Source organism: Caretta caretta, chromosome 9 (assembly GCF_965140235.1).
Source record: "Caretta caretta isolate rCarCar2 chromosome 9, rCarCar1.hap1, whole genome shotgun sequence".
Classification (NCBI taxonomy): Eukaryota; Metazoa; Chordata; order Testudines; family Cheloniidae; genus Caretta; species Caretta caretta.
The window spans coordinates 49,623,411-49,650,849 of NC_134214.1; the positions used below are offsets into that span (position 1 = coordinate 49,623,411).

The 27,439-nt window shown below is 45.5% G+C and overlaps 2 protein-coding genes across 4 annotated transcripts in view; both read right to left on the reverse strand.

The window, feature by feature from the left end:
- Positions 1 to 6,983, reverse strand: part of C9H3orf70 (chromosome 9 C3orf70 homolog) — a 37,742-nt gene extending 30,759 nt beyond the window's left edge. The window contains exon 1 of the mRNA XM_048863762.2: positions 6,720 to 6,983. Within this exon, the coding sequence (XP_048719719.1) occupies positions 6,720 to 6,894 (175 nt within the window). The 5' untranslated portion in view covers positions 6,895 to 6,983. The remainder of the gene's footprint in view (positions 1 to 6,719) is intronic.
- Positions 6,984 to 15,223: 8,240 nt separating this feature from the next.
- The window catches only part of EHHADH (enoyl-CoA hydratase and 3-hydroxyacyl CoA dehydrogenase), a 49,557-nt gene continuing 37,341 nt past the window's right edge, over positions 15,224 to 27,439 (reverse strand). For all 3 annotated transcript variants that reach the window (XM_048863747.2, XM_048863745.2, XM_048863746.2), the window contains one exon: positions 15,224 to 18,129. In XM_048863747.2, coding sequence (XP_048719704.2) covers positions 16,859 to 18,129 — 1,271 coding nt within the window. In that variant the 3' untranslated portion in view covers positions 15,224 to 16,858. The remainder of the gene's footprint in view (positions 18,130 to 27,439) is intronic.

The window sequence follows — 27,439 nt, forward strand, 5'->3', positions numbered from 1 at the left end:
CCTCTGATTTATTTATTTTACATTTCAGCAAAAATGGTTCAGCTGTTTCTGAGAACAATGTAAGAGGGCAATGTTTTCCCCATATTAAAAAACTCTTACAACTGTTTCATGGAGAAATTCTAGCACTTTCATGCTTTGAAGCTGTGCCTTTTGCCATCTGTGTGAAAATCCATCTGAATTTTGCCAATTATAAACCTCAAAAAAACCCCACAACCAAAACCAGTTTGCACACGCTCAGTAGAGGTTTGTTAAAGACTGACAGCTAAATTCCCAGAAGATTCCATCTGCACTGAGCATGTTCCATCCCCACACAGCTCCTGTGTGCTGACTGGATTGAACACATATGATCTCCACAGAGTGACTGCATGCACCATTCCAGAGCTGAAGCGGCTGAGCAGAACATTTCCTGCAACTGCTCCTCCTGGCTGTCAGGGACCACTGTGGCACCAGATAGAAACAGAGCAAGGAGAACATCTCTCCTGTGCTTTCAATGCCCACTCTGCTGGTACCCAGGCATGCTAAGGGATGGAGATGGGTTTGGGGGAAGGTATGGATTGGAGCAAGGAAGACAGGACAGGATCAGGACCCAGTGGGGATGGGCAGTGTTGCAGGAGAGCAGGGCAGAGGCAAAAAGGCTACAACCACTAGAGCACACTTTCTTCCAGAATCTAGAATTTAACCCACTATCCCCAAGTCTCACTATTCCTCTGCTGTCAGCACATAGCTGTGAAACCCTGTGGCAAAAATGTACCTTCATCCTCTAATGGGTGAGCCACCTAGAGGATAACAGATTACTACTGCTATCAGTTAACCCATTAACTAAAGTGGTAGAGATGTGTGCTACAGCTCTAAAGGTCGCAACCCTGCTGATGACCCATATAGGAACCAATATGGTTCCACATGATGGAATTTGTAAGTTCCTAACTTTTTACAATTGCAAACTGAAAAGACAAGACAAAAATTACTTTGTTAAGGTTGGTTTCAGAGTAGCAGCCATGTTAGTCTGTATTTGCAAAAAGAAAAGGAGTACTTATGGCACCTTAGAGACTAACCAATTTATTTGAGCATAAGCTTTCGTGAGCTATATGCATCTGATGAAGTGAGCTATAGCTCACGAAAGCTTATGCTCAAATAAACTGGTTAGTCTCTAAGGTGCCACAAGTACTCCTTTTCTTTTTATGTTAAGGTTGCAAAGTCAAGCTCTCAAAGTGAGGAAATACCAGAATTAAGGTTGCCTGTGCAACCTCAGTTTGCCCCCCGTGTGCGTACGCATTGTGATACACTCTGTAATTGGATGATTACATACTTCTATGCTTCAGCCAACAGCTTAGCCAACTGAAATAAGACATCCTGAAATAAACAAAAACTTCTTAGGGGGTGCAAGAGTTTGCCCTTCCTTGTCTCCAAAACAGGCTCTGGATCAGAGAGAGTTTAAAATGGGATTCACTCCTGCAGAGCAAAGCCAGGCAATAATGCTTTGTAAAGAGAGAACCATGTTATTGCCAAGCTGTGACATGACTGGCTACACCTAAGTCCCTTTACAACAACAGAGAATGGATCACTTGATGATTACCTGCATAGGCGCCAACTTCCCCGCTTTCCCCTGGGTGCTCGACGCCCCCACTCTGTCTCTGGCCCCACTCCGTCTCTGCCCCCACTCCACCTCTTCCATGCGGCCCACCCCATATACCGCCTCTTCCCACCCTACCCCCTTTCCAACACCTTCCCCAAAGTCCCCACCCCCTCCCTGCCCCTAATCCAACTCCTTCCCCAAACCTCCGCCCTGGCCCCACCTCTTCCCCGCCTCCTCACCTGAGCACACCACATTCCCGCTCCTCCCCCTCCCTCCCAGCATGCCTCCAAACAGGTTTGGCGGCAGCCGGGGGAAGCGCTGGGAGGTAGGCGGAGGAGCCGGGATGCGGTGTGCTTGGGGGGAGGAAGGGGAGAGGAGGTAGGGGAAGGGGAGCTTAGCTGCCACTGGGTGCAGAGTACCACTAATTTTTCCCTGTGGGTGCTCCAGCCCTGGAACACCAACGGAGTCGGCGCCTATGATTACCTGTTCTGTTCATTCCCTCTGGGGCACCTGGCATTGGCCACTTCAGAAGACAGGATACTGGGCTAGATGGACCTTTGGTCTGACCCAGTATGGCTGTTCTTATATTCCCAACCCAAAAGTGCTCAACACTCTATTTTCACATAGCAGTGTTAAAATACCACTAAATATAAAAAGTATTCCTACTCCAGAGGAAAAAAAGAAAGCTAATGAGCAGAATTACAGACAGGAAAAGGTGAAGCATTCAAAGCAAGTGAAAATATGAACTAGATTGGAAAAGACTTGAAGAAATCATGAAGGGGGAAGGTAGGCTAGAAGAGGATGATAATTACAGCTGCACAAATAATGAATGTTTTGGTTTGATGGCCAACCACCCTCACACACCCCAAAAAAACCCAAGACTTGGTTTGTTTAGAACCAAAACTCATTTTCTTCTGTTTTTCTTGCCAAAATGAAAAATCAAAAAAATGTTGTTAAGGTTTTCAAAACAAAATGTTGAAGTGGTTTGTTTTGAAGATGTACAATCTTCTTTTGACGTTTTTGAAAAAAAAATCCTCGTTTTCTCTTTAGCTGAAACGCTTTACCAAATCTGCAAATAAGCTTCGGTCACCCTGAAACTGCATTTTCCGGCAAATTTACTATTCACCAAAAAAAATTCACCCAGCTCTACTGAGGAACACTTGACACATTTAGCAAAAGGTCAATTCCACTAGCCTAGATCTGTAATAGGAATATTGTGACAGCACACACACCTGCACAAACTAGTCAAAAAATAATTCCTTGGGGCTATAGTCAAGGGGACCTATACACAGACTTCTTCCAGCATCATGTTTGGTTATACTTAATATGAAGGATGATACTGAGTTTCCAAAATCAAGAGCAGGTCAGAAGGGAGACTGAAAAAACTCAAAACCTTGGCTCAGTCCCTCACCCAATGTCAATACCATTGATACAATATAAAACGGGATAGGCCCACTTGAGACCAGGAGGAAGAGATTAACTGTATAGTAATCATTGAACATGTATAACTATACAGTCAGAAAAAAAAAAGTATTGTTTGTCAAAAGTGATACATCTGGATTTCCAAAACCAAGTTTTAAATTTAAATTTTGTTTATAGAAAGACTTCCACTTTCTTGAGCCATCATATATACTTTTCAGGATTGTCACTTTTTGCTCCTCCCTTTACACAAAACCTGCAGCTTGAACAGTGCGAGAGATAAAACGCTAAGTGTTTTATGCAGCAATTTATCAACCCTCACGGGCACAACCACTGTAAGAAAAAACAATCTTTCATGCTGACAGCCTGAAACCCAGCTATGTTTTTCTGATAAGACAGAGTCTCATAAAGAGAAACAGTTTTACTGTGATCAATAGACTGATCCCATTAGTATTTTAGGAGGAAGGAGGAGCTTTAAAAATGCATTTGCACAAAAATACAAAGAAAAAAAAAGTTGTAAGATAAAGGAAAACAACTACGGTGAATCTTCCTGTAATACACAAAAGTTTTCTTTAATAGCATAAGCTGGGATATGAACATATTGTATTCCCTGTAGATGGAAAACAATCTATTTGCAAGGCTGGTTGAGAGTATAAAAAAACAGAATTGGGAAAGCAACTTTTCTGGCTCAAGATAAATAAATGGTAACCAGGACCATCTGGAGTTGGGCAAAAGGGGCAGTTTGCTCCTGCCCCCCAAAATGCCAAAGCGGTCTCTAGGCCAAATTTGAGCCAGAGGCATTGTGACCTGACACTCACGTTTAGCCCAGATCCCACCACTGCAACCACTGGCTGCCTTGGGACCTGGTGCAATCAAATCTGCCAGGCCAAGAGCCCGGATACAGAAGTAGAGTTGGGGATACCACTCCCACCAGCAGTGGGGCTGGAGCTCAGGGAAAAACAGGACCAAGAGCAGCCTCTGGCCACACACAAGGCAAAGACCCACAATCCCAGCAGGGTGGGCAGCATCCCCACAGGCTTGGGTCCTCTCTGACCCCACCCACCCTCCCTGGCCCCCCATCCCAGCAGGGAGGGAAGAGACTCCACAGGCCTGGGCCTACTCTGTGCCCCTCAGACTCCTCCCCTCTTCTTAAACTCTTTCATCTACATGGTAATTTTTTTTTTTAAAAGGTGAGGGGCCCTCAGTTTCAGATTTTGTCCCAGGTTCCCAAAACCTCTGTGTGGCCCTGATGGTGACTCCAGTTAAGATCCATCATATTTTTGCTTCTAGCGAGATGCTTGATTGGAGGCTGGGGGGAAATGTGCTTGCATATGTGATGGTTATGTCCAGGAATTAAATGTTTTGAGGAGGAAAACCTGAAATTATTAGAGAGATTCATCTTATGACAAAATGCCTATTTCCTAGAGATCTCCTGACCTGCTTACTTAATGAGCCAATAAAAAAATCTGCATTTTAAAGATAACATTTTATTAATTGCATAATGACAGGTTTCAGAGTAGCAGCCGTGTTAGTCTGTATTCGAAAAAAGAAAAGGAGTACTTGTGGCACCTTAGAGACTAACCAATTTATTTGAGCATAAGCTTTCGTGAGCTACAGTACTCCTTTTCATTTTATTACTTATTATTATTATTATTATTACCAGCTAAACTCTATTGCACATTACTGAACATGTGTGACCTGCCCCTCCTCCTAACATACTGTGGTACAGTAAAATATGGACTGTCCTTGTAATAGAAAAGTTTTCACACCACTTATGTACACAAGAGATGCACCAAAGAGAGCACAGGTATTGACAAATTTGGTCTCCCTTTCTATCGTACTCAGAGGAGGAGGGCTCCCCAGTCAGCAAGCCAAAATCATTAGCCAGGTTCTTGGAACATTAACCTGAGACTTCATAAGTAATGTTAACTTTTTATTGTAACTTTGCCCTAATAAAAAGTTAAAAAAATAAACAAATGGTCATAGCATACTGATGAAATTTACTTTTTGACCAGCCTCAGACAGAAGCAAATTTTACTGAAAAACTCACTAACTATACCAGTAAAAAGGTGAGGGAAGTGAAAAAAAGTAATATGACACAAATGTTATCCATTTTCTTCTATACAGTCGGTGTTACTGACAGAATGTCTCGTCATTACCATACCTAAAAATGCAATTCCCCCAAAAATGTATCCTTGGAATACCAAAAACTTTACAATTAAAGGAAGCATGAATAAGCTCAAACCAAGATGTTCATTTTTTGGAAACCTAACTATGGAAAGCATTTATCTCGTCTTAATTCCCATTTTATATCAAGTTAAGGTGGAGATCCTTAAATAGCACAAAGACTCAGTAGTGATGTACATAAACTCTAAGCCTCACTGATCGATGCTTTCACTGTATAAGTATTTGTACATTTAATGAATTTTAAGACCAGAAGTCCAACCTCCACTAGCCACAGAATTTTACCCCACAATTCCTGCATCGATTCTAGACCAACAACCCACTTTTGAACTACAGCATGTCTTTTAGAAAGACACCCAGCCTTGATTTAAGAACTCCAAATGATGGAGAATTTACACGCCTATAAGAAATCTGTTCTACTCGTTAATTACACTCACCATTTAAAAAAATCTTATTTCCAGTTTCAACTGCTGAATTCAAACAGTGAATTGAGAAAGGCAGTTGTTGAAGCAGATTGAAGCAGGCGGAGCGCATGATACAAAGAAGAGGGACAGCTATAGGGGTATGCTGCTTGCTCCCTAAGCTTTTAGCAGAGGGGTGGCTACCCCAATTCCACACACACACACACACACCCCACACTGACTAACTCGCACAGCTCAGTCCCAGTCTGCACCAGGCTCCGTTTTAAAATCTAGGCTTGATTCTCTGATCAGGGTCTTCAGTGGCTAGGCCAAAGTCCTTGTCCAGAACATGCAGGCACCACCCCGGGCATCACTTGCACAGCACCATGGTGTCAAGAGGACAAGGACCACAGACCAGCAACTGCCTTTTCACTCATGGCCACCACCAGAGCGGAGCGGGCTCAGCCAGATCAGGGAAGGGCACAAAGCCCATGCTGCAGTAGGGCACAGCCAATACCTACCTCCACAGCCTCCCCTGCCTGGATCAGCAGCAGGGTCAAGGCCAGCCCCAGCCCGTGGCCTGCTCTGATCCTGCACTGGCCAACCCCCATCCCACGCCAGCCTGGACCCCCCTCCCCCAGCCAAACCCCACCCCGGCCCCACTCTGAGCCCAGTCCAGCCCAACCCAATCCCACCCCAGCCCTACTCCAGTCCCAGCCCCCTTCCCCAGTCAACCTTCTCCTCCACCCCATGCCATCCCCGCTCTGGCCATGGCCCCCTCCCTGGCCAACCTTCGCATGACAGACCTGCTCCAACCCAGGCAGCCCCTTCCCACAAGCCAGCACCACTCTGGCTTCCTCCCTGGCCAACCCCCCACCCCGTAATAGCCCCCTCCCTGGACAACCCCCTCACCAGCCCCACGCCAGCCACGCTCGCACCCCGCCAGTGGCGCTGGACTAATGTGTACAGCAAGGGATGCCGAGAGCCACTGGACTAAACTGTAAACCCTGTATCTGACAGAAACCCTGCACCCCCACGCCCTTAGTCCCAGCTCCGACCCGGCCCCGCGCCCGGCCAGCTCCGACCCCGCGCCCCCTCCCCTGCCAACGCCCCCAGCTCCGACCCCGGCCGCCCGCACTCACAGTGGCACCAGCCCAGGTGGCAGCACCAGTGCAGGCGGAAGCAGCGGCCGTGGCTGTGGGTGGCGCAGAGCGGGCGCCCGGCGCAGGGCTGGAAGTCGGGTCTCCCCGCGCAGCTGCGGGCCAGCGCCTGAGCCTCGTCCCGCTTCTCGCTCTTCCCGGCCGCCGCCCCGCTCATGGCGCCGCCGAGCCGGGCTGAGCCGAGCCGCCAGCGGGGAGCGTCCCCCGCGCCACAGGGCAGCGAGCGCCGCGGGCAGGGCCCGGCCAGCCCGCCCGGCTCCGCCCAGCGCCCGCCCCGCCGCGCGGGGGCCCGACCAGCAGGCACCTCCCCCGGCCGGCCGGCCGGCCAGTGCGGGGCGGGGCTGCGGCGCTCTGGAGCCCGCGCAGGGGCCGTAGGCTGCAGGTCTCCGGCCCTATCCTGGGGGCTCCAGCGCCCCCCGATCCTGGTCAAGGCTGGGCAGCCTCTGATCCCGCGCCAAAGCAACCCTGCTCCCACTCCCAACACAGCAGTTCCCCCACAGCTGGGTTGCCTGGTCAGCCCCCCTCCCCACAGCTTGCCCAGACTCTGCCTCCGCCTCCCCCCGAATCCCTGTCGTCCCCGCACACACACACACAGCTGCCACTCTGCCACTCCCCGCCACAGCGGCTTTCCCCCCATATACACAGCTGGGAGCCACTGCCCCCCATCCCCTATCAAGTCACTAATGTGTGTTAAGCTGAGAGCCGGGCGGCCAGGATGTGCCCTGTGCGGGGCTCGGATGATCCGCGTCCCTTTGTCCCTCTGGCAAGGATACTCCATTGCTGAGTCAGGGGCGGTTTGCTATGTAACCAGCTGCTGAGTGGCCTATCCCTGGCCCCACGCACCCCCTACCCCCCACACTTCCTTGTACAGCTGAACAGCATCCCTCCCTCCCCCCACGCACACACCTCTGTGCACCTCCCCACTGCAGAGACACTGCTCCTGCTCCCTAGCAGCCCCCTTTCCTCCAACAAATTCATAATCAGAATGATCTGCTGGGATGACAAGACAGCAGTGCTGGCAACGTGTACAAAAACCCAGGCAACTGAGGTCTCTGGCAGAGGTAATTCAGCATCTGCCCAGGGTAGGTCATCACAGCAATGTTTGGGGGTTTAGTCCCTTGTAGACATTTGCCATTAATATGTCTGATTTGGTGACAAATTATATGACACTATTTCTCCTCTCACCTTATTTTTCCCTAGAATGAGAGCTTTTTTCATTCACTTCAGAGCCAAGTGTTATTTATTATTTTTATGTATTTGTTTCTGGTAACTTGAGAAAATATCACTGGCACACTACTTCATCTTGTGGACTCTGGAGTAGAAAATGTCTTTCCATTTCAGTTTCTTCTCTTATGGTGGTTACACAGTCATTCCTCTTTGGGTTTGCATTGTGCTTTGTGGTTCTCAGTTTGTGATCACTGATTCTGTATTTGGGAACAGTCCACCTTGTTTTCCTGATCTCACTGCAGTGAGTTGCTTGAGAGTTGTATGTAGGGATCTATTAAAAGTCTGCCTTTTTTCTCATCTGTTCTTCCCTTCCACGATTTGTATAGAGGTTTTGGGTTTTGTCTGATGTTTTCAGTATTCAGTTTGGGGCGAGCTTGTTTCCCTAGACCCCACTTCTCAGTGCTGTAGTGATGTTGATGCCTAGAAACAGCATATCTTCCCTTAGTTGTCATTTTTGGTTGTGAAGCACTTTATTTATTAAAAACCCACAACGGGCCCATGTCAGCTGACTGTCTCATGGGGACCCTCCTTTTCCCACCCCCACCATTTCAGAGCTCAGGCTCCAGTCCAAGGCCAAACATCTACACTGCAATTAAACAGGCCCTTAGCCCAGCAGTTCTCAACAAGGGGTCTGCAGCCCCCTGGGGGTCCATGAGCCCTTTCAAGGGGGCCATGGAGCCCCACGGCTGAAACCCAGTGCCCCGAGCCGCAGCGCTGTAGCCAAGAGCAGCGCAGGGTAAAGCTGGTGGCCCTCCCACTCCAGCTGGAATTGGTGCAGGGCTGAAGCCGGCAGCCCTTCCCCCCTACAGTTGGGAGCAGCGTGGGGCTGAAGCTGGCAGGCCTCCCACCAGCTGGGAGCGGCGCAGGCTGAAGCTGGCAGTGCCCCCCCAGCCAGGAGCGACGTGGGGCTGAAGCTGGCAAACCTCCCCCCCAAGCCAGGGGCAGCGGGGGGCTGAAGCTGGGAGCCTGAAGTTGGGAGCCCCAGCGTTCCCCCCGCTGAAGCTGGGAGCCCCCCCCATACACAGCCCCTAAATACCTGCTTCCTGCACCCTGAGCTACTCCCCTGCCCACACACAACCCCTAGCTATCCCCTCCTTGCACCCTGAGTGGTTTTCAAACTTGAACTGAGTCCCCGCTTTGAGTTATATTTTTTGGTTGCATCCCCCCACAGCCTAGACAGGCTGAGTGGCCTACTGAGTGAATCAGAGGGTGGAGGTGGTGTTCTCTCCCTGGAACCTGTGTGCGGAGCTGGCTCAAGCCCCACCAGCCCTTGCGCCCCCACAAAGAGAAGTAAATCTATGCCTATGCCCTAGGGTCTGCCACCTCTGACCCGGAGCCCTGCGCTTTCCCCTCTCCCACCAGGCCCTGGCATTTTTATAGCATGTTGAGGAGGAGTCTCAGCAAGAAAAGGTTGAGAACCCCTGCCTTAGCCCAAGCCCCATGAGCCCGGGCCAGCTCAGACGGGCCAGCTGAGGGTATATATTGCAGTGTAGATGTGTTATGGAAAGAGTATATTATGCTTTAGTTCATATAGTTGTGGAAATTTAATATGTGGTGGTGTTAATTAGTTCTAGTTCTGCTCGTACAGCCATTGCTGGGTGAGTTCTGGTCTGTAAACACATTTGTTTGCAGAATGGTAGGGTTAGGGTCGCCAGCGCTGATTTCTTCTGATAAGTGCAATTAACTGTTAAGATTTGGCCCCAGACTTTTCACCTAAGTGGCAGAATTATACTAGTGAATAGTTTTGTAGTAGAGTAATTGGATTTTATTTATCCAGATTTTATTTTCAAATAGTTTAAGACGTCCTTGCCTTTCCTCTTCTAATGTTTTCATAGCTAGCTTGAAATTTTTTGTGATATTTATTATCAGGGCTAGGTATATAACACTTCAGTATCTCTGCTTCCAAAATAACATTTTAATTTGGGCTGGGGTTTTCTTGTTTTGTTTAATTATGATTTCATTCTTTCGTAGGATGACCTCTAGAGCCTATGTCTTGTAGTGTGCTTCTGGTGGGAATAAACTCCTTTATAGACAGTTTTGCATTGACAAGAGTATAATCAAGTCATCAGCATATTTTTGAGTTGTTAGTCAGAATCCTGGGTCTGAGGACTGCTCCAGTAAAATGGACTATTGATAGAGCTGATCAAACAGTTTATTTGGTCAATTTAGCCTTTTATTCTGTTCATGAATTGTCTGCAAACATAATTTTTATTAGATGTTCAGAATCATTTGATGAATAGCTTTCACTAATATATTTGAGTTTATAGATTGTTCAAATTGTCCCCAGCAAATATTCAGTTGATTATTAAACACCCAGACAAAAACTATTTTAACTCTGTCTTAAGGCGAGACTATATATCAATAACTTAAGGGCAAAAATGTTACTGGGATACAGCAGTTATCGCAAAATGAAGCATTATAAACCCAGGAAACATAGAATTATGGTTACACTTAAAAGAAATGCAAACATGTTAAGGTCTGGAAGTTGCACAGTTTTGTGGCTCTTTCCTGCACCCTCTTCAATTTTTCAACAAACTTTTTAACATATGGACCCCAGACCTGGATGCAGTATTCCCATATCAGTCTCACCAATGCCGTACACAGAGGTAAAATCACCTCCCTAGTCCTACTCACTACTGTTCTCTTTCTACATCCATGGACTGCATTAGCACTTTTTGTCACAGCATGGCACTAGAAACTCAAATCGTTTGACCACTGTAACCCATAGATCCTTTTTGAAGTCTCTGCTTTCCAGGGTGCAGTCCCCCATTCTGTAGGCATGGCCAGAATTCCGTGTTCCTATGTGTATAACTCTGTATTGGGCAATTAACATGCATTTTGTTTGAATGGGCCCAGGTTACCAAGCGATCCAGATCGCTCTGTAAGACTTCCCTGTCCTTTTTGTTATTTACCAGTATATCTGTATCAATCTAGATATTATATAAATTTTGTATTTTCTTTTCTCTCTAGAATATATGTTTAATATTTCTGCCAATACCCATGTACAGCTCTATTTATTTAGCAGGATGTTTTTCCCTTTGGAGAGACACCCTTGAAACAGTGATATATACACTGTAGTGTCTTGCAAGCAGTGGCTCAGAAAAATAAGGGACAGAATTGTATTAACTGCATATTTTTATTTCTTGTTTAACTCTGTTTTATGCAGAAACACTATTTTCTCATATGTATTTTTCATGTGATACATCCGTAGACTGTCAAAACAAGTTAAAATATGACTTTCTCAGAGTATTGCTTGTAGTTCTAAGCTCTTTAAGTTTGCAAAGGAATTTGTGTACAGAATATTTGCTTGTTCATTATTGACCTGAAAGTTCTTAATATTCCAACCACAAATTTTCTTTAAGGTGAAGTTAAAGTTTGCTTCTCCCTTGAAAAGTGATGGTAAAAATGGCATTGTCTGGTTCCATATTCATATGTTGAACTGGTTTCCCTATTAAATTTGCTGAATTTGCAAGTACATTTTTTTTAAGGCTCCTCTGCTGAGCGGTGGCAGGCTGCAAGTTGGCTTGCCATTGGAGGAGAAATCACTGCCACAGTCTGTGTATTTTCTTAGTAAAAAGAAAAGGAGTACTTGTGGCACCTTAGAGACTAACCAATTTATTTGAGCATAAGCTTTCGTGCATACTGTGGAGTATGCATCCAATGAAGTGAGCTGTAGCTCATGAAAGCTTATGCTCAAATAAATTGGTTAGTCTCTAAGGTGCCACAAGTACTCCTTTTCTTTTTGCGAATACAGACTAACACGGCTGTTACTCTGAAACCTGTCATTATTTTCTTAGTGTAACTTGTTTTTGCACTATATACCCCAGTCCTTGAACGGAGTTGGTCAAACAACACCCAGGCAAATCCCTCTTTCTGAAATCTCAGCCAAAACACCAATGCCCAGTTCCCAGGGAGCAACAATGCCCCAAAACTCTGTACAAATCAAAGAGATTAAGGCAAAGAGCAACCTAGCACACTACTTTCAACAGTTCCCCAAAAAGAAACTACCCGACAAAACTAACAACAATGCAGCCTGTCTTCAAAGACTGAACAGGGCTCCCATTCTAAGAGAAAAACTTGTAACCATCTGGTGACTAAAACTCAGTGGCGGATGCAGCCTCCCATTTCAGTGGGTGCATTCCTGCTCTGCGGGCATCACCTCTTGCTCATCGCCACTAAATGCCCGCAACAGCACCTTCTGCCCGCACACTGCAACCCTAATCCTGACCTGGTGAGGATGGGAGGCCCTGTGGGGGAGGCTGGAGAGTGATCCTGCCCTGCACTCTCCCCGCAGCAGCAGCTTCAACCCCTGCACCAGGTTGCATCACCCAGAGTGGGGAACTGGGCCCCAACCCTGTGAGACAGGAGCCCCTGTTGCAGGGTTTCTGTGGATGAAGCTGCCCTTGCTCCCACCATAACATATTAAAACTGACATCCCCATAAACTCACCCTATCTGGTCAGATTTCTGTCAATATCTGGAAGAAAATATAAAATCATTGCAGATAGTTTTCAAGTGACACAAAGATTGGTAGCAAGTGACAAATAACAATCAAGACAGGTCAGAGTGATCTGGATTGCTTGGTAGTCTGCGCTCAACTAAACAGCTTGCATTTTAAAAGGCAGGTTAGAATGTTGTGCATACTTACAGGATGGGGAATTGTATCCTAGAAAGCAGAGACTTTGTGGAAGAGTCTTAGGGGTTATTGTGGATTACTAACCAAACAAACTACCAAGAGATGTGGTGGATTCTCCATGACTGGTGTATTTAAATCAAGATTGGATGTTTCTCTAAAAGATACACTCAGCAAGTACAGGGCTCTATTTGGTGGGCTCAGTGTAAGAACTTTTCATGGCCTTGTTATGTAGAAGGTCAGAGTAGAGGGTAAGAATGGTCCTTTTGGGTCTGCATTGACTTGCATGCACGTGTACACACACGCTGAAATTGAGGGTGTGTGCATGAGAAGAAGGGGAGGGAAAGTGCAGAACCAGTAATGTACGTGACACCTCTGTTCCTCAGGCACAATGGAGCTCTCCATAGCAAGGCTAGAAATTATCGGGAGAGGATTGCAGGGTATCTCCATGATGTTCCATTGAGATCTCTCAGGAGGAGTCAAGGGACATCTCTGTTACATAACACACTGCTCCGCATGGCCCCCTCTGCATAACTCCAGAGGGGAATGAGGAGCAGATAGCAATTCTACCTCTCTTGGTTGTACCACTCTATCTTCTAAATAAATGAAAAGTTGAAAGCTGTGTCCTGCTAATTTGGGGGTGCCATCCCTGTAATGGAAAATTTATTTAGAGATTTATCTGAGGATCCTTCCTCTGCATCAGGCTCACCCGTGCTTGACTACCAGCACCGACTGGACTATGCTGGAGTCAAAAACAGGTCCTGGCTAACTGCGCAGCTGGATCCCCTGGTCACCTGTCCCCCATACCCCTCCTCCTCACTGTTCAGAGCAGGGGCCTGTGACTTGGGCTCCTTGGAGATATCCACAGCGGCGTGCGGGCTGCTGGTGGTGTCTCCTCCAAGTCTGGCATGCAGTCTTTGTAAAAGAGGCAGGTCTGTGGCTCTGCACCAGATTGACTGTCGGTCTCCCTGGCCTTCTGGTACGCCTGCTACAATTTCTTGGCTTTCACACAGCACTGCTGCAGGTCCTTGGTGTAACCCTTCCACTGCATCCTCCAAGCAATCCGCTCGTAGATGTTGATATTTTTACGGCTGGTTCGAAGCTGTTCCTGCACAGCCTCTTCTCCCCACCGGCTCAGGATACCCAATTTCTCCCGTCTACTCCAAGCAGGAGTGTGTCTGGAACATGTAGCCAGCACGGTCAGCTATGCACAACAATGGAGAGCAGATAGAGGTGTGCTCACCAAGCTGGACAACCAGGAAAAGGCCTTTCAAAAATTTGTGGAGGTTTTAAAGGTGGGGGGAGGTGGGCTTTGGTCTACATAACTTCTAGGCAGCAGAGCTCACAGTTGTGACCAGAGCAGTCAGTATCAGGTACTGAGGGACAGCTGCTGGAGGACTGTTAGTGCAGAGATACGTAATGCAATGTCTACACTTGCGCTGCGTCAACCTCTGTACGTCAACCATGGCTCAATGCCACATGAGGAGGTGGTGTTACTATGGCCATGTGATGGGGCACTTACATCAATGGGAGATAAATTTAAGTGTAGACACATGCACAATTAGGTCAATACAAGGCGGCTTACGTTGACCTAATTTTGTAATACAGACCAATCCTAAGAAACTCCACAAACCTCAGCACCTTCCATTTCAGGTGCAGGACACGCATCTTCAGCCTGCCTTTTGTTAGTTCACAGGGCACACAAAATAAAATGTAATTAAATTTAAAAAATCCTTACAGTCTCTTCCATGTGAGGACAGGAAGAAAGAACCACACAGATGGCAGATGCTAGTTATATCTCTCAACGTATTGCTGGTAGTGTTCAGACCATGGTGATGGGTGTGGCACAGGAATCCAAATAAAATAAAATTGGAGCTGCGGAATGCTCAGGACTTTTGAAAATGTCCTAGGAGTCTATCTTTACATGCTGATTTTGAAAATCTTGGCTGTAGTTTCTTGACCAGGACCAATGTTTAGGCTCTTCAGAAAAGGTTTGTACAGTCGTTCTATTGTGCTTGATTAGCCAGTACTAGAAGGTTGCACATTTGGTAGCTTGTGTAGGCTGGGTGCGTTGCACGCACCAGGCACTTATTGCGTCTTTCTATTCCCCCCACAAACTCCCTGTGTGCCAGTCCCTGCTATTTCAGGAACTCCCTGCAGCCTACTCCCTCATGCCAGTGGCTCTGTCACCCATTCCCACCTCCACCATGTGCTAGAGGTGCTGTGTTTCCTTTCCCCCTCAGGACTTTCCAGTCTCCCTCTCCTGCCAGGAGCTCTGTATGTCCCCTATTTCTCTCTCAATTATTATTTCTTTTCTTTCTTTGTAGGAGATAAGTCATTCAGGATGTCAATGTTTTAAAACTCTCTGCCTTCCCTCCCAATAGCTGACATGGGGTGCATTGTTATGCTGGAAGGTGTTGATGGCTACCATCAACTGGTTCTTTTACCTAGACAATCACAGGTGGCTGAAGCTATTTGGTCTGCTAACCTGATGCCACGGTCTCTGTGGGTCTCTACCACTAGGAAACTGACCTGCAAGACCTTGATATCTACTACCACTGGGCAAAAAAGTGACCAGTGTATATGTGGGAGAACAATGCAGCAAAACCTGATGATACAACGTAGGCTATGAGAGAAAATGAAAATCAGCTTTATTAAAAATTAATGAAACAAAGCAGAGTCTGTTTTCAGATACGGCTTTTCCTAAGAAGAGAATGTGTGTGTTCTGGAGCCACCAGGATCACCTGCCAGTAACTGGGAGCTGTGCTCTTTGCACAAGAGCAAGAGGAGTCCTTACCCTGCAGGACCAAGTTCAGAACAGCAAATAGAAAAGGAGTACTTGTGGCACCTTAGAGACTAACCAATTTATTTGAGCATGATGCATCCGATGAAGTGAGCTGTAGCTCACGAAAGCTCATGCTCAAATAAATTGGTTAGTCTCTAAGGTGCCACAAGTACTCCTTTTCTTTTTGCGAATGCAGACTAACACGGCTGTTACTCTGAAACCTGTCAGAAAAGCAAATATTTCTCTTCCTGTTCTTTTATCTGCTGGAGGCTTCTCTCCCTGCCTGTAGCATAACTCCTATCTGCACAGCTCTTGAGCCCATTTACTTTCCATGGTACCCTTTGTACACCTGAAACACTGAAGTGCCACACAAGGCTTTTCTCCTGTCACTTGTAGTGCACAAAGCCCTCCATGCCTTCTACGCTGAGCAGCTGCCAGCAGGCAGGCTAGAAAAGCAGGTGAGGAGTTCTGGGAAAACACACACACACACAACACTCCCTCTTGGAGAGGAGGCACTTTTGTCTGGAGGAAGAGGTTGGAGGGCAGGGGCAATGCTAAGGAAGGAGGGGGAAAGGGTGTGATCTTCCAGCCACTACCTAATGAGCAGGTCATAGTCTTCTGTGATTGTGCTGTGTTTATGAGTGTTATTTTGGGGGCTGGAGGTAGGTGCTGAGTGCCATCCCTTGATACTAGCTCTGGATGCTCTCTTTACTGCATCACAATTTACTTCCAAAATGCACGGTTCCATTCTGCACCATTGTCCACTCCCTCCAGTCAATCCAAAACCCCACAAACCTGCACTCCGTGAAGAGACCATTATCTGGGGCAGTCTAATCTGTTCCCTTTGGGAGGGGAAGGTCCATCCTGTAAATGAATCCTTAGTAAACTGGATGGTTCGGGGGTGGCTCTCCCGTGGGGACTAGTTCCTATGGTTTGCCTTTGGTCACTAGAGGGTGCTGTGGCAGGAACAAGAGGAGATCTGTAGCTGCTGGCAGATACAGCTAGGTGAGGATACCAGTCTGCAGTGAATCTTCACTGGCTTTGTCTCCCCTGAGCCAGGACTCCCGGCCTACCCTCCCACTTTCAACTGCCTCATGAGCTGCCAGGTGTTGCTCCCTCCCTCTCCAGAGGAATGGCAAGAGGCAGGCAGTTAAGAACAGCAGCTTTAGGATCCAGCGGTCGGGTGAGTGCAGCTTGTCAGGAAACAGCCAGCCAGAAGGGGTCTCCTACTGGCAGCTTGAGGGGTTGTGTGGTGAACTAACGAGGTGGGAGGGAGGGGTGTATTGTGAGTAGGGAAAGGGAAGCGACAGCAACTACCATTTGAGGGAGTAGTTACTCCGCTCAGCTAAGCCAGACATTAATCTTCAACCTGCTGTGCTTTGGATTTGATTGGAACAGACATCACTGATTATGGCAGTGAGAGATACCTGTCACCACTAGACAAGTGGCTGAATGCGTAGAGAAGGCTGCAGGGACATCACAGCTTACTGCTCTGGTGTCCTGCATGGGACATCCACTCCTTCAGGGGAGGGTTTCCCATGGACACTAGTTTCTTCAGAAAAGCACTGGGTTGCATTCTGGGAATGTCAGGATGGGCCTCAGAATATTTTTGCAATTTAGCCAGAATGCTAGGTAGCCCAATGGTGGAAGCGTGAAACATGGGGCCACCTCTGTGCTTTGGCCATCCGTAGCCATGAATGTAGATTACATCAATATCTTCTGGGGCAGAAGCTATTCCATCATCTAAGATCTGGAAGCCCTCATTGATGAGGGTATACAGACAACGCTCCAGGATTTCCTCCTCGTCTATGAAGCGTGCCTTAATATGATGGGCATCTCTATACCCAATCAGGAAATTGTGAAGCCATGGATCTGGATTAGCTATTCTAGCCCCAGGTTTCTCATATTGGTACCAGCCCATGCCAGCCTTCTGGCCATACCTTCCATTCTCACATAGAAGATCAGGCAGCGGGCTGTATCTCCTCCTGCCACGCACGCGAGCAGGAGTTCCTGGAGCCAGTTCGGGTCCAGTCAGGCCCTGCCCTTTCCGAGATCTCCAGCCCACATCAAGCCCAGCAAGATCTGACATTCGGAAGGGCCCCATATTGAAACCAAATCCCTCTAGAGCTTGATCTACTTCTTCTGGTTTACATCCTTCTTCTAGCAGGAAAACTGCCTGTTCAGCATAAGGAGCCATCATTCTGTTCCCAACAAATCCAAAGCAATTCCCTACGACAACCCCTATTTTGCCTATAGTTTTAGCTAAACCCATGGCGGTGGCAATGGTGATGGGCGATGTGTGACGACCACGGATTATTTCTAACAGCTTCATTACATGGGCAGGTGAGAAGAAGTGAGTACCAATGACCTGGTGAGGGCGACTGGTGGCTGAAGCAATCTCATCAATATCCAAGGCGGAGGTGTTAGTGCACAAGAAGGACCCTGGCTTGCAGATTGCTGACAACTTATGGAAGATCTCCTTCTTCAGTGCCATGTCCTCGAACACAGCCTCAATAACTAGATCTACATCCTGTAACATACCAAAGTCCAGAGTGAACTGGAGAAGGGCGGGATCACAGGCATCCGGGCGTTGGCCACTCCACTGCATTTTTGAAGCCTCATGTTCTAGAAGGGATGTCACAGCTCTTCCTCCTACCTCCAGCTGCTTCTGATCCTGTTCTACAGCTACTACGGACATCCTGGCCTTCACCAGAGAAGTCACAATGCCTCGGCCCATTGTTCCCAGCCCTAGTGATAAAAGCAAGAGAGAAACAAAGACTGTAAGTACTAGGAATTGTTAAGTACACCTCTGCAAATGGGCTCCTTTGGTACTTCCAGCACGTAAAGCAGGTCTCTGTGCAAATTAAACAGGGGCATGTAGATGGGAAAAAAGTAAATGGAAAATTGGGGGAAAGCAACATTTTAATTTGGTCTTTGAGTGCACTTAGAGGGCTAACTGGAGCATCTGTCTGAAAAGTGAAGATGTAACGGCAAGCTAATGTCTGTTCAAGGATGTGGAGCCATGCTGGGGTAGTATGCAGAGCACATGTACCCCTGTGTAATTTAAGTCGGTTCTCCAATTCATATATTATCATATGGAAAGTAGCTGGAGTAGGGCAGTAGAAATCAGGAAACCTGGATTCTATTTGCAGCTCTGCTACTGACTTCCAGTGTGACCCTTTGCAAGGCACTACGTTCCCCAGCTGTAAATTAGGGCTGTTGAACCTTTATCTATTTTTTGAACATGCATGCAGAAAACTGTCATACGTAAGCAAGAGGAAACAAATAAGAGTTTAACTCTAGTGAAGTACAGAACTTGATCTTCCAGACCCTGTACTACGCGGAACTTCAAACTCTGGAAATGGAATTTGGCATTTGATTTAAAATTAGAGTATCAGCCAGGCAAATCATTAATTGTTACTGATACTGTTTCTAGAGTTTATGATGTAACCAATATAATTGAAGAGGAAGATGTGGTACAAGTAGAGGTATTTAAAAATTGTTTCCTGTATCAGAAAGAGTATGGGAAGAAATTGTACAAGCAACTAGACAGAATGAGAATTTACAAAAGATTATTACAGCTATTGAAAAAGGATATAATAAAGTGATATTGAAGCCATATAATCAACTTATTAAAGACTTTTCAGTAATTGAAGGAATTCTGTTTAAAGGCAATAGGGTAGTAATTCCTGTAGTGTTAACAGCAGAGATGTTGAAACACATACATGAGGAACATTTAGCAATAGAAAAATGTAAAGGTAGAGAAAGAGAGGTTCTGTACTGACCACAAACGAACCAAAACATAGAGGTTTACATAAAAGAAAGTGACATATCATAGAAATCACAAATCATAGAAATGCTCAGTCTAAACAGCCTATGACATTTATTCAAGAAAACAAGACTTTGGTATAAAGTAGGTTTCAATCTATTTGAATATAAAGGACATGCATATGTTATAGTTCTTGATTATTTTTTGTATTTTCCTGAAATATCTATATTAGAAAACACTTGTGCCAAACAATTCATTAATAAAATGAATGGGGGACTTAGGTACTCAAAAGTTTTTATACGGCATACTCCATGCAGTAATGATTGATAATGGACTTCAATTTCACAGTCAAGAGTTTAAGTTTTGCCATAGCATATGATTTCAAACATATTACATCAAGTCCAGGTTACCAACAATCTAGTGGGCTAATTGAAAATGCTGTTAAAACAGTACAAATATTATAACAAAAGTTAAATTTGGAGAATGAGAAGGATCCTCCAAAGGACAAGCTGAAGGAGCAACTGGACAGGAAGGAGAAGAACCAGGTGAAGACAGAGTCCTGAGAGCTAAGGAAGGACAACATTTCAAGAAGAGCATGGTCAGTTATGCTGAAGGAGTCTGACAGGTCAAGGAGAAGGATGGGGTACTGTTTCTGAGCTTTGGCTAGGAAGAAGTCATTACAGACTTTGGTGAGAGCAGTTTCAATGGAGTGCAAGGGGTGGAAGCCAGATTGGAGAGGTTCTAGGACACAACTCCAGGAGAGGAAGTCCAGACAGTGACTGTGAACAGCACATTCCATGAGCCTAGAAATGAAAAGGAGACAAGGGGAAATAGGAGGGAAAAAACAAACAGTGCCACAAACATGCTTTAGTCTCTCCTGTCTTAAAAATCCTACCCTAGATCCCACTTGCCTCTCCAACTACTGCCCCATTCCCCAATTCCTTCAGCTTGTCCTTTGGAGGATCCACCTCATCCCCACTCCAACTTTCTAGGGGGGTTCCATAGAGCTCTGTCTGGGGACCTCTCCTCTTCTCTCTCTGTACTTTATCTCATCCACAAACATAAATTCAACTGTGCAGATGACTGGCAGGTCTACCTCTCCACTCCTGTCCAAACTAAAATCTTGGCCTGTCTCTCTGACATCTCATTATGGATGTCTAGCCATTAGCTCAAACTCTACACAGCTAAAACAGAGTTCTTAGTCTCCCACTCAACCCTCTTTCTCAACCACTGTGGACAATACCACCATCCTGCCTGTCCCTCAGGCCTGTAATCTGGCTGTCATCTTCAACTCACGCTGTTCTCTATATCCTCACACTCAGGCTATATTTAAATCTTGCAGACTCTTTCTACATAACATTGTTCAGATACAACCTTTCCTATCCATCCTCACTGCTAAAACTCGGGTTCAGGCTCTCATCTTACACCTTGATAACTGCAACATCCTTTTCCCTGTTCTTGACAAATGCCATCTTGGCCCTACTCACATCCATTCAGAACACTGCTGGAAAGATCATTTCCCTAGCTCATTTATTTGACCATATAGCCTCTCTTTTTGCATCCCTCCACTGGCTCCTCCTTCTTTAGCATATCAGACATACTCTACATGTCTTCATTTTCGAGGCTGTTTATGGCCTATCCCCACCCTACCATTCTCTTGTTTGCTATTGAAACGTTAATTCCTGCCTCCGACTGGTCCATGATGCCAGCCTCCCTTGCTCATTTGTCAAATTTTCAAACAAACACCTTTGTGCTTTTTCCCACACTGCCCCTCATGCTTGAGAGGAGCTCCCTGTAAACATCTACAAAACTAACTCAATATCCTCCTTCAAATACTCCCTTAAAACTATTCTTTGCTGCGATGCCTGCAAAAAACTTGACAATGGTTGGGCTGCTGGCCCATTGCCTATCACTCTCCTGCTGGTAATAGCTCACCTTACCTGATCACTCTTGTTACAGTCTGTATGGTAACACCCATTGTTTCATGTTCTCTGTGTATATAAAATCTCCCCACTGTATTTTCCACTGCATGCATCCAATGAAGTGAGCTGTAGCTCACGAAAGCTTATGCTCAAATAAATTTATTAGTCTCTAAGGTGCCACAAGTCGTCCTTTTCTGCTTGCGGATACAGACTAATACGGCTGCTGCTCTGAAACCTGTCATATTGTCTCATTGTACTCCCCTGTCTTTCTCCATGTGTTGTCTCTTATACTTAGATTGTAAGCTCCTTAGGGACTAGACAGTCTTGTTCTGAGTTTGTGCAGCACCTAGCACAATGACTAGGGCTCCTGCCTGCTACAGTAATATAAGTAAATAAAAAATAGTCTAAGAACCACATAAAAAGTAAAATGCCAGTGGAGTTCAAAAGTTTTTTCATGTGCCAAGCACTCCTATAAAAGAGGCACTCTGAATGTGAGCACTGTTAATATCCAGAATAAAGCCACAACTTTACAAGGTCTGCAGTAATTCTATCAAAATGATTTTTTAAAATCCAAAATCCAGCTGACCAGGTTTTCGAATGAAAATTTATCAGCCAAACAAAGAAACACAAACCAAGGGGATTAAAAAATTAATCTAAAGCTGCTTTATGAAGAATGGCTGAAATTATGTCATCAGTAAAACAAGCTCAAGTCTCCATAAAGCAGGTCAAACAAGGTGGAGTATTTTTTCCACAAGCAGCCTGTCATCACTGATGTAGCTCTGACCACGTGTTATACACACAAACACATGCTATGCAAAACATTTCCTATCTTGACAACAAGAACAAAGATTTTGAAAATGTGTTTTCAAAGACAGCTATTTTACTTCTGATGGGAAATATCACCAGAACTTATTTATGCCTGTCTTGGGTCCAATGATGGAAAAATAAGATCTGTTACATCATAATCAAAGTTAACATACCACTAAAATTTCATTTATGTAACCAACAAAGGTAAAGTAATTTAAAATGATTGTACATGTCCTTCTGTCCATTCCCATATATTGAATGCAGACAAAATACAGATTTTAACACTAAAAACATGCTGCCAGCCTGCTGCCCCTCCTCCCACCTCTGCCAGATCTTTCATCAGCAACTGGGGGTTTGATGGTGGATTCGGCACCAGGACCTCAGATCTTCCACTGGTGAGCCACGAAGACTATTTTTTGTCTTAGGCAGTCCGACATCCTTGTGGTACTTCATTCTCTGGGACACAGACCTGAGCCCATGGACAAGACCTGAGCTTGCCAAGTTCAGTTTTGGCCCAGGATAGTTGGTTACCAAGTTACCACCTGACTCTTCAATGGCCTGTATGTAAGGAGGTTTTCAGTAGCATGGTGGTAAGAGCAGTGGAAGCACCTGGAGCCTTGTTACACTGGAACACCCAGTAGGGATAACACTTGTGGGTTTTTTTCTAAAATTGGGTGGTCGAGACAAGGGGAGACTTGAACATTCAGCAGGTTAAGAGGCATGTCTGCCGATGACCTCATTAGATCCTCTTTGCTTGTAAGGCTGGTGATCTTGAGGAAGAGTGTATATGTGATGGGGTGTACTCTCCACACTTGCCCTGAGAGGGTAAATTAGGCCAATTAACCTATAGGCAGCACCTGGACGAAAGCCAGGGAGTGCTAGGGCCTAATTGGTTGATAAAGTCCAGGTGGGGGAGGAGCTGGGCTGGGTTTATAAAACCAGGAAGCTGGCAACAGACAGGGCTTCAGGGAAGTAGGCTGCAGTCACTCCTTGGGAGAAGGTAAGTGTGTTAGTGGCTAGAGAGTTATCCATAGTTACTCCCTAGGAGAATGGAATTGGAAGGCTGGTGAACCCAGAGAACGTGGACATGGCACACACCAGGTAGAGGACAGTGGACTGCCTGGGACAGTTTGTCCTGGAAAGACTTGGTTACATACACACACACAGGGAAGGGGAAACCACGTAATGACAGCCCTCCAGAGGAGGAGGCTGCAATTCCTGGAGCAAGAGGGGTCTGCAGGGTGAGAGGATGACAGCAGAGACACCATCAGAGGAGGGCGCAATGTCTGGCTGGAGCTAATCCCCAGAATGACCAGCAGGAAGTGCCACCAGCAGCGAATGCACCCCTCCCATGACAGTATAACAGAACAGAAAAATGGTAGAGAATCGTCAGGACTCTCTGTGATGTGGAGGGACCTGGGGGAAAGAAGAAAAAGTAACTTCTGCTCAGATGGTCCAAAATGACTGAATCCCACCTCAAACCATGCAGTCTCCAGCATCAGAAACCCAGGGATGTGACCAGGAAACACTCCACAGGTTGTATGGATTGGGGTGTTTCCTCAGAACTGTTGTGCTCAGGGATTCAGGGCTGTCTTCTCTCATTTCCTCTTAGCCATCTCAATAGTAATAAACCAGGCTCTTATCAGAACTGTCTTAGCATATTTCACACCCATTGCAATGCCAACAGCAGCAGGCTCATGGCTTCCTCACAGATAGAACCACCACAACAGATCTTCCCCCTTTCAGTTCTTTGCCACACAGCTAAAAACTACTCTTCTACCCATTTCATTATACAATACATATGTACGTTACAAATTCACTTGTTGGGCAGATTGAGCAAATCATGGTTTTCAGTTATTGATCAGTCATATAAGATACAACTAATATATAGTGACTCCATATATTACAGAAATATGTACTAAATTCAAACTATATTAAATTGTAATCGGACTTTAAATGGACAATTACATTAAAAATGCTGTGTCAGGGAAATGCTATGTGGCATGTTCAGAATATACAAGTATTGTTCCAGCATTATGTTTAAAATCATGCAGAACAAATGCTGGCAGACTCATGTAAATTGAGGCTGCTCTATTTCAATGATTATTTGGGGTTAATATTTCTCGTTGAAATTATTAATGTGACAGCAGGTGAACAGGAGGGGCAAACAGGGGACTTCTGTATGGAGTTCATAGGAAGGTGCATGAGAGGTTCTCTTTCTAGGTACAGTTCTATGCTCAAGAGTGTGATGGCCAGCAACAGATCAGTGATTGCAACCTGCAACGGATGGGGAATGTTTTTTTTCCTGCCTGAAGCCAGAAGGGACTTCCTATGTACAAAGTGCGAGTTGGTGATTGTGCTGGAAGGAAAGATTTGTGGTTTGGAATTACAAGGACTGACATTGCAGAGCATCAGAGAGGATGTAGAGTACTGGAACAACCAGATTCAGGAAGCATCGCCACCCCAGAGTCAAGGAAGAAATGAACTGGTGGCCAAGAATGAGAGAATGTGGAAATCAGAGAGTTTGTAACCACCAGAGGCATGAGGTCAAGCTGGCATTCTACTCTGTTGGAGGCAGATGAGGATAGGCAGGCTGTAACTACCAGAGAGGACCGGGAAGAATTCCACACAGCTAGAAGTATCCAATCAGCTTCTCAGCACGGAAACTGCAGAAAATGTCTCTGAAGAGCCAGCTAGTTGAATGGAACAGGTGCACTGGACATTCCTGAGAATGGCTGCTCAGCCCAAGCTGCAAGACTATCAAGCGTACCTGTGAAGAGATCGCCAGCCATCCACAGAAGACAGATAATACCTAGATGAGGATGCTATGCAAAGGAGAATGGAAAGAACATTCTGCAAAGGACAGGCAGATAGCAGGATGGTGTGCTGCCTTACTGGAGCCAAGACATAAGACATCACTCTAAGATTGGCTAGGCTTCTGAACTCAGCAGGCAACGATCCATTGGCCTTCATGACACTGCTTCACAGGATACCTTGCAGATTATAGACAACTTCACAGAACTCAGCATGGGGCTGAAGGAGAATATTCTCTGATCTGAGATCCTTCCTGTCTCATGAGCAAAGCAAAGAAGTCAGACATTCCAGAGGTGAACTGCTGCCAGGGCAGTAGTGTAAGATAGAGAGTTTTGGTTTTGTGGAACATTGGTCTACCTTCTATGAGGAGAGAGAGCTGTATAGTCACCTCAGTTGAAGGGGAACCAATCTCCTCAGCGACAGGCTGGCTAGAGTAATCAGAAGGGCATTAAACTAACATAGAAGGTGAAAAGGGGCACTCATTTAGTACAAAATCAAGATATCAAAGCACCAAGGGACATGAAAAGAATAAATTGTTTAGTTGCCTATACACCAAAGCTAGGAACCCAAGTAATGAACAAGAAGAATTGGAATTGTTCATTTATTAGCATAAATTTGATGTAGACAGTATTATTGAACCAGGTGGGAAGATCTGCATGATTGGAATTTTAAAATCCGTGGTTACAAGTGGTTTAGGAAGGGTCTAGTGGGCAAAAGGGGAGAGGCAGAGTCACTCTGTCAAAAATGGCATTGCCTGTTTCCAAGTCTCTGACATCTAGGAAGTAAATTATCTTGAATGCTTGTTAGAATATGGATCTATAGATAAAGCACAAGAGGGGTGTCTGCTACAGACACCATATCACACTTGGGAACAGTATAATCAAATAATAAGACCGATTGCCTACTGGGTCAGATCAATGGTCCATCTAGCCCAGTGACTTATCTTCCGACAGTGGCCAGTGCCAGATGCTTCAGAGGGAATGAACAGAACAGGGCAATTTATCAAGTGACAATCCTTGAGCACTAATCTATAATGTGCAGGGGGAAAAAACTGGGTTGTAATGGGGGTCTTCAATCTAATTGACACATGCTGGAGGTTTCTTGCTGTGAATACTAAAAATATCACTGGAATTTCTATAAATTACAGATGACAATTTTCTAACTCAAACAGTATTGCATCCACTCCAGGGGGATTCTATCTTAGACTTCTCCTTGACAGATCATGAGGAATTGATCACAGAACTAAAAATTAGTGGTTGCTTACATGCAAGTAATCAATATACTTGGTGGTTTAGAAAGGCCACTTTCACAAAGCTGGAAACAATTATGAGCCGAATCAGCTGGGAGAAAGAAGAGATATATATAAAATGGAAAAAGGAGAAATTGTTAGCAATGAATATAAACTAGAAGCTAGAAACTGTAGAAAATGGATAAGGGATGCAAAAAGACACTGTAACAGGGTGCACTCACCACTGTGGTTCCTCCTTGTGGGTGGCAATCGGCTCTCGTCTGGCCTACCACGCCCTTCCATTAGTCACTCAGTTGCTTGCCTGCCCCAGCTGGGCTTCATCATCAATTAGCCTTATCAATCAAGCCAAACTCTCCTGCTGGTGTTAAGGTTAACTGGCCCTTTCTGAGCCACCTTAACCCCTTCAGGGTTGGTGTAAGGTGCATACCCCATCACAATCAAAAAGAGAACTCCTAGAGCTAAAAGAGTTAAGGACAATAAGAAGAGTATTTTTTAAAAAGTTTATCAGGAACAAAAGGAACACTAACAATGTTATTGAAGATGGAAATGGTAGAACTGTCAATAATAACAATACAGAAAAGGCAGAAGTGTTCAATAAATATTTCTGTTCTGTATTTGGGAAAAAGCCAGATGATATATTCATATCATATGATGATGATGACTGTCTTTCCATCCCACTAATATTTCAGGAGGATGTTAAGCAGCAGCTACTAAAGTCAGACATTTTTAAATCAGCAGGTCCAGAAAACTTACATGCAAGAATTTTAAGAGCGCTAGCCATGGAGCTCTTGGGACCATTAACATTAGTTTTAATAAGTCTTGGAACACCAGGGAACTTCTAAATGGATGGGAAGTAAGCTAATGTTATGCCAATCTTTAAAAAGGTAAAAGGGATGACCTGAGTAATTATAAGTCTGTCAGTATGACATCGAACCTGGGCAAAATTATGCAATGATATGATGATGATGATACAGAACTCAGTTAATAATGAATTAAAAAACAGTAACAGAATGAATGACAATGAACAGAGACTTATGGAAAACAGATCTCGTCAGACCACCTTGATATCATTATTTGATGCGATAACAAGTTTCAGAGTAACAGTCGTGTTAGTCTGTATTCGCAAAAAGAAAAGGAGTACTTGTGGCACCTTAGAGACTAACCAATTTATTTGAGCATGAGCTTTCGTGAGCTACAGCTCACTTCATCGGATGCATACCGTGGAAATGCATCGGATGCATACCGTTTCATATTCTCTGTGTGTATATAAAGTCTGCTGCAGTTTCCACGGTATGCATCCGATGAAGTGAGCTGTAGCTCACGAAAGCTCATGCTCAAATAAATTGGTTAGTCTCTAAGGTGCCACAAGTACTCCTTTTCTTTCTGATAACAAGTTTGTTGATAAAGGTAACAGTGTTCATGTTGTCCCAGTTCAGGATGACTGCACCTGTATTCCTCCTTTGTGATGCCTTGAGGGCATCCACTTTTCGGCTCCCG